Genomic DNA, 8,451 nt, shown 5'->3' on the forward strand with positions numbered 1-8,451 from the left:
ATTTTTTATAAAAAAATATTCTGAAAATAACCCATACTCGTTAAATAATAATCAAGACTAATATATTTTAGTCAACTTTTAACCTAAAAACCTAAATCACTAAAAAACCGTTTTTCAAAAAATAAAAAATAAAACAAAACTAAAATTGCTAAAACGGGTTGTTTTTCAAATAAATTATATAAAATAAAACTAAAATTAATAAAATTTCTGTTTTTTTAAAAACATTAATTAAACTAAACTAAAATTTAAAAAATACATATTAAAATCCAATTAATACTATACACTAACAAAAATTTATCAACACTAACAATTAATACTACTATTATAACTATAACAAAGAAAATATATTTTTTAACTACTCCTAATCAACTAAGAATTAATTTATTTATCTACTTAACAAAATATTAATTTAAAAAAATTATATACTCTTTGTTTCTGGAATTTTTAACTCAAAAAAATAGGATTAACTCTAACTAACTACTAATAGAACGTTTAAAATACTAACCTATTTCTATATATGATTGGCTGCCCTTTTTTTTGTGGTGGGTAAGTAAAATCCAACTTTCAACTTTGTTCTTGAGACAGAATGGGATGATGGGGATAGAGACTCTGGACCGAAAAAGAAAAAATGAAGGAAGAAGAGTGTTGACTTTTTTGTTAACGTGTGGAAAGAGAGTGGGAGTTGTCACGTGTTGGCCATGCATAGCAAAACGTCGGTGACGTTTGTTCAATACGTCCGTGACATTTCCCGCTTAACGATATCAATGTCTTCATCATGGCAACTGACGATTTCCATAGCGCCGTTAATCTCGTCTGTTAGGCCATTTTGGTGGGTAACACCATCTTTGGCCCAATATTAAAAAAAAAAAGTTCGATAAATTTCATCCAACTTACTATTCTAGTTAATTAGAGAAGAATAAATAGATAAAAATACACAAAAAAAATTAGATATAGATAAAAATACATATCAAAGTTAGTAAATATAAAAGTACATTTAAAAGATTGATTTCGAAGGACAAAAAAAACACGTCCCAAGTCTTACAAAAATTCACTAACGACATGATATTTTGTTCATCGAAAATAATCTTTCATGTGTATTTTGATATGTACAATTTTTGTGTATACTTTTATTCATCCCAAACTTTTTTATGTGTATTTTTGTCCATTTTACTCACCAGAAAATTAAATGGATTGGCCTGCCAAGTAACAATCTGACTAATGTGCATTGACAATGAAAATATAGCCCTTTTTCACACAAGCAACGAAGAAATGAACATAAAGGACTGCATCAATTACCAATTAAGCTGTTCGATCCTAGTTCAACAGCAGTACAAAAGAAAGACCGTACTATATAATTTTCATATTTTGTTGATAACAGAGAAACGCAAAATTGATAATACCAAAAGATCTACAACACCAAACTGAATAGACGAGACACATCTTACTTAGGAAGCTATAACAGCATGATGACGCCTGAACCCTATAAAGGCTTGAAGAAGCTCTTTGTATCCATTCCTATAGTGCTCAAGTGAAATGCATAGCTGCCGGATTGCCTCCCTCTTCTCTTCATCTCTATCTGAGATCACAACCTTCTGCATAGTCACCTCTTTTTCAAGCTCTTCCACATTCATTTTCAACTCATCAATTAGGTTCTTTCTTGTTTCCGATACTGAAATCAACTCTGCGTTTTGTGCACGTAGCTGGGATAACTCTCTGTCCCCTTCTGTAATTTGATTGTCCCGGAAGCTTAGCTCAGCCATAAGTTTGTCGATCTTGGCATTGGCTTCATCTCTTTCAGTTGTGAGCATGTCATACTTTTGCTTATGCTTGTCAAATTCCATATTAACAGCTTCTACATCATGCCTTCTCTGACCAAGCTCTTCCTTCAAACAACTGATTTCACCCTGCAAAGCCATCTTTTCGGTAGCATGCTGCTCTTCTTCTTTCAATTTTTCGGTTTCAAATTGTATCAACTGCTTTTGCAAAAGATCGCCTCTAGCTTCGCACTCCCGGAGTGTAGATCCCATCTCTTTTTGAATCGCTGACAAACTATGAATATTAGCTTGCATCTGATCTCTCTCCCAAGTGATTTGTGCCTTGGAAGTAAGCATTTCATCCTTCAATTTTTGCATCGCACGTGCATGCTTTGTTTCGTTAGCTTTGTAACATGAAATTCTGCCCTCAAGCTGCAGAATCTGCTTTCTCCTAGAACCAAGCTGGCATTCTAATGTGGCTGTGTTTTCCTTTGCCACTTCAAGCTGTGCCTGCAACTCATGCGTGTCAGATGACCTACTCTGGAGTTCCTCTCTTAACCTTACAAGTTCATCATTTGACGTCTTAAGCTGTTCTTTTGCTGCCTCCAGCTGTTCCACCAAATTTGCAATCTTGTTGCAACAATCTGGAACATGAGTTTCCAATTCGGCTGTTTGCTTTTGCAACTCCAGTACCTGTCCATTTTCACATTCAAGATCATTCACTTTCACTTTTAATTCTTTCTGCACACTGTCAAGCTCATCTTTCAACTGGAGAATCTCCTGTTCTGAGAGTGAAAGTTTTAAGTTGGAAACTTTAAGCTCTTCCTCAGTTTTATTGAATTTGCTGAGCAACTCTTCATAATTTCTATTCTGTCCCATCAGAATGCTATCTGTTTTATCCTCCCCAAGTTTATGACTGTGTTGCTCTGCATCAGTATCAGGAAATTCTTGCATCTTAATACCTTTAGGCAGCCCTTTTTCATCAGTATTCGCAGGTGTGTCATGGATGTCAGTTCCAGATAGACTAAAAGAGTCTGTCTCCGAATCTGAGGATGTCGAGGAAGATGATCCAGGCTCCTCCTTCATAGAAGCCCCAAAGCTATCAATACCTGAGTCTGGAGACGAGAAGTCGATATTGACAGGTTCAGGGCCAGACTCTGGTAAACTTGGTTTCTGATTTGGTGTATAATACGGTGTCGTCTCCACACCCTTTTGGTTAAAATCTAAATCAGAATTATCAGAACCTTCCATCTAAGTTTTGGGGGCTAAATCTATGGCAGGAACCTGCATGGGAAGGGAAACCAAATTTCCCAAAGGACTAAGATTTCTTATTCAATTATCAGGAATCAACAAGGATAAATGTTATGCGATTCAAACCATTATTTTTTTAAAGAAAAATCAATAATATGAATAAATAAAAATCCCAGATTGCAAATCCAGCTCTTTGCATAAAGTCCACCCTAAAGAGAGATAGCAAGAGAAACATATCTGGAAAATTTAGAATCTCCACGCCTCTCATGTCATGTCACTACAGAGCCTAAAGCTAGAACTCATTGACCAAGATTAAAGAAAACCAAGAAAAAAGATGCAAATTTATTGTTTTCCTGATTAATCCATGATCTTTGTGAAAAGATTGTGTGCTAAATATGGAAGTATTAACATAAACTGCAGTACAGTCCTGACTCAGTGTGTTCAACAGCAAATTCCAAATTTTGGAGATGAAGGTAAGGTTAGCTTTAAGTCAAGAACCTCCAATCAGAGGGTAAATAACCAATCAAGAGCAGAAAATCACGATTCATCCGTCGCAAAATGAATTGTACAAGCGTATAACAACAACAACAATAACACTCCGAAGAAATGTATGATTTTGCGATGACTAACCTGTGCGGAAATTGAAGCGATGGAAAAGACTGGGATTTGAGGGAAACAAACGAGAGTAAGGAACTGGTGCTACCGATTACTAAATTGTGAATGTGAATGTGAATGTGAATGACTTAGGGTTAGGGAAGTGATCGGCACAAGAAAGAAAAATGGAAGAAAAAGGGTTCAGAGAAAAAATAAGAAAGCAAGTGGGTTTAGAAATGAGAAGGAAGAGAGAGTCTCGCACACTGAGCCAAAACGGAAAATGCCAACCAACTTAAGACGCGTGGCCCCCTAATTTCTGGCCATCACCAAATCAGTTATCCCGCCTCTTTCATCTCCTCAAATTTCAATTCTCTCCGGACAGAAATAGATCATTTCAATTTTTCTAGTTTTTTTATAAAGTATAATTTTTTATATTATTTAATTTCTTTTTTTACATCTTTTTGTCTTACTGCAAAACATAGATATCAGAATCGAATTGGTAATCGAACCAGTTAAACTACGGGATTACTGGATCACAAGTTCAACTGGTAGATTACTAGTCGAACCGGTTAACTCGGTCACTAGTCAAGCTACTGGATGACTGAATCATTATTCACGTACAATTGTTTTCATGTAAAGTTGATATTTAAGAACCGTTAGATGATTTGACAAGTTTGACTAAATTATCAATAAAATAATTTTTCACTCTAATAAAGTCTATGTTTGCATTTTTTTAAATATGTTTACTCCTAAAATATTATTAAACCAATTTTTTTTAAATAATAAAGATAAAATTATATAATATATATAAATAATAATTATTAATTAAAATAAAACATAAATATAATATATATTATTTATTTATTATTTAGTGCGGATTCGCAGATATAGATGTGATATCCGATATCCGATCCAATTAGAGTACGAATCGAATCTAATCAGATCATATTCGTAAATTACAAATTGAATATAAATAAATACCGCAGATTTGCGAATTTCATTCCATCCGAAAACACTCCTAAGAACAAGTATCCTCTATGTATGTAGAATTTGCCGTTTGCTAGAGTTCCAATATGAAAAAGTATAGGAAAATAATGTATATAGTGAACAACGTAAACAAAGATTAAAAAAAGGTAAAATTGACTTTAAAATCTAGCATTTCAATTAATTAAATAATTATTATTAGATTTCAAAATTTGAAAAATTAGGATTAGCACCTAAACACATTCACACTACGTACAGTTACTTCTAATCCCACCATAACCACAATTCCAACGTCCGCGCTAGTCCCTCTCAGGTCCACGACCATATCTCACCATTGTCGCCGGAGATAGACACTTAGACGCAGAAGAACACCGTCAGCCCCTCACTGCTGCACCAGCTTTTCTTCCAACCCCTCTCAGGACCTTCGTTTTGCACCCCACCAGCCCTCTCACCGACGTCGATCTCTCCCTCAACGGTCATTATCGTCACCACCGAGTTCTTGATGCTATCGCTGCGTCGACCACCAACTCTACTCATCGCCGTCATCCAGGTTGTCGCGGCCGCGACGCGCGTTCTCCATGCGCCACTGCGGTTATCTTGCGTTCCACGGGCGCCGCTGCTGCTACCTCACGATTCTTTGGCGGCGAGGAGCATTGTCATGTCGCCATGCTCCTTCCACCGTCGTGGTTCTCCTCCTCCTCTTCTTCCTCTTCTTCTTCTCCTTTTTCCAAATATGATTAGCATTAAGAACAAACATGCCATTTGCATGAAAAATAAAAATCTTGTTTGCAGGAAAAATAAACATCTAGATTGAATTTAAATAGATACAATAAAATTTATTAGATATTTATTTTACTATGTACATAGATGGTTATTTTTATTCTAAACCGACGTTCTTGACAGAAAAAAAATTCGACGGCGCTGAGGTTGGCTAGTAAGGGAGAAATCGACGGCGCAATGAAAATTTGAAAAAAGATATTCGATGGTAAAAGAATTATAAGATGAATTGTTAAAATATAAAAAGTGAAAATATGATTTTTAGGAGAATAATTTGTGATGGACTATTTTTTTTTTTTTTACCTTTCTGTAAATCAAGAGTACAATTCATTATTCGCATTATTCATAATTTTTATTGTCTTCTTACAGAGTCGTTCCAATATATATTAGCTGTGTTTTTTTGGGGTCATAATAAGTTTGGTTGATAAGAAATTAAATACATGGAACACGAAATGTGGGTCATGGCCGGCCTAGATATACAATGCCCGCGAAGTGATTGAATTTATATGGCGGGAAGACAAACAGAGAGAACTTCGAAAATGTCACGGGCCCAATGGACCCACTACTCGTTGTTTTCACTTCTTCGGCCGTAACCTTAATTCGTTCCTCCTCTTCACATTCCTGCATGGTGTCAAGACCACAAAAAATATTGACCCAATAGTACCACAAATATAATAAATATAATTTTAGATATAAATAAATTTATATTTAAATTGTGGCTCTTTCTATCCGGTTAAAATGGTCAAATACAAAAATATTTTATTATATTATGCTACATAAGCACATCCACATTTATAGCCAACCATTTTATCGTACATCTTCGGGTTTGTCTTTTCTAAGGGAAAAAATAAAAAAAAATTTAAACAATTAATTAAAAGGATTATTCTACCTTCTAAATATCTATTTTATCTATTCTATTATATAAAAATTGAGTTTCTACACTTAATAATAAAGCTGACATAGTATATTTTTAAAAATATTGTCTAATTTATTTCTTTTAACTCATTAAATATAAGTTATTACGATAAACTAATTATACCAACTAATTAATTTGATTAAATATTTAAATATCACACGATTTATATCAATTTGATTTAGTAGTATTTTTTAAATTATTTTTTTAATATTCTGTTAGTATTTTTTAATTTATTTTTTAATTTATTAAACTAAATTAATTATACTAATTATCTATATTAATTAATTGATTTGATTAATTTATTAATTATTAAAATAATAAATTTAGGAATAAAATAGGCAATCGAGTTATTTTTTACTAATAATTAAATCAAATCAAATCATATCTATTGTGTTAAGTTCAAATAATGTGAATTAAGGATTAAGCTAAAATAATTTTTTTTTTTACTTATTGAAATTGAATATTATTGAAATTGAATACAATAAATACAAATTAATTTTGTTAGATAATCATGGTCTTCTATTCTTCTATATATAGATAACCACATAAAATTATAAGAATAATAATTTTTATCATTTTGCTATTTCAACTCGTCTTTTTTTTTTCTTTTTTTTCTTTATGTAATTTCTTTTATGTATAAATGTACTCAAAATGATAAAGCATGGATAAGAGTTTCATTAATTATTTATTTGACGAATATTATGTCCGAACATATCTCAATTTAGGCATTATACTCTGCCGATGGCAGTTGAACCTGTAGTAATTCAGAGTGTCCATTGTATTTTTTTATAGTATTGGATAGAAGAATATTTGTAAAAATGAATATACCTATTGTAATTAATTAATTTTTTTTATCAGTTTGTTATCTTTTACATAACAAATAATATCCATATTGAATATTTTTTTCATCAAAAGCCATAAATAATTGATTGATAATTCTATGTATAAAAATATTTTTGTGGTAACTAAATACTGTATTGTATGTTAACTTCCTAAAATTAATTCTCCAATGGAAATTGATTAGAAAAATGGCTAACAATACAAATACTTTTTATTTTTAGTACCCAATAATAAATATATAAATTAAAACTAATATTGTTTCATATAAAATATTAAAACGTATATTATACCCCAAACATATCTAATCCGTATATTAACTGTCATTGTTTATCGGTTATGTTATGACAAATCTGGTTATTAAAAAAATTAAAATTAATTTAATATACACAATATTATTCCATGTCTTTTATTTTTATTTTATCATCATAAAAAGTCATATATATTATAGGATAACCTCATCTTTTTACCAGCGATTCTTTCATTCAGTAGTTTTTAGATGGATAATTTTGTTATTTTCAGTTTTTTGGTGTGTATGATGATGCATAATAATATTGTGTTTGACAAGAATATATGAGATTTTAAAAGACTTAAGCATGGATTTAGTCTTTGATATATTCGTAGATGAAGTGCAGAATAAATAAAAAGATGGCTAATAAAAGAATAAATAGTTAAATCTTTTTCAATACTAACATTCGCAGTGCATGATAGGTGTTTTATAACTTTTTTAGATTTGATTGTTTTTATATTATTATGTATTATTCTGTTTAATTGTGCTAAAAGGTTTATGATGATCATTTTATCTTGTTAATGTAAAAGTTGTAGGTGTTATATTTACTTTGTATACTCTTAAATCTCATGTCGCTAATGGATATTTGTGATTGAATAATTATTAAAAGAAATTAGTTTAATATCTATTTTATATCCTATTTAAATTATAATAGTGAGTAAATATTTTTTAAAATAAATACTGTGATTTTTTTTACAAAAACAAAGTTTAACTAATTGTGAAATTAAATTATTATACCATATGATGATAAATATATGGCATTAGATTTACTATAAAAAATTCTAAAAATATTATGTTGTGTTATATAATTTGATTATATTTTTTTATCTTCAATCTAGATCATTTGGATTGGCATATTTTTAAAAAGTGTTATTTAATTTTTTAAATTATTAAATCAAATTAATTACAACTAATTAATTAGGTTAATTAAATATCTAGATGTAATTTGATCATTAATAATATTTTTATGAATTTTTTATTGCATAATTTACTTTGACAAAAAAATAATAAAATTTGATTTATAAAAATTTAAACTTTAGCATTTACTA

General features: G+C 30.7%; 1 protein-coding gene across 1 annotated transcript; it reads right to left on the bottom strand.

Annotated features, from left to right (window-relative positions):
- Positions 1-1,270: 1,270 nt before the first annotated feature.
- LOC107470107 (protein NETWORKED 4B) lies at positions 1,271-3,881 on the bottom strand. The gene is made up of 2 exons (XM_016089482.3): positions 3,636-3,881; positions 1,271-3,038 (listed from the first exon to the last, which is right to left on the bottom strand). Exon 2 carries the CDS (start codon positions 3,003-3,005, stop codon positions 1,446-1,448), a length of 1,560 nt encoding a protein of 519 aa, XP_015944968.1. The 5' UTR covers positions 3,006-3,038; positions 3,636-3,881; the 3' UTR covers positions 1,271-1,445.
- Positions 3,882-8,451: the final 4,570 nt, after the last annotated feature.

Source organism: Arachis duranensis, chromosome 10 (genome assembly GCF_000817695.3).
Source record: "Arachis duranensis cultivar V14167 chromosome 10, aradu.V14167.gnm2.J7QH, whole genome shotgun sequence".
NCBI lineage: Eukaryota > Viridiplantae > Streptophyta > Magnoliopsida > Fabales > Fabaceae > Arachis > Arachis duranensis.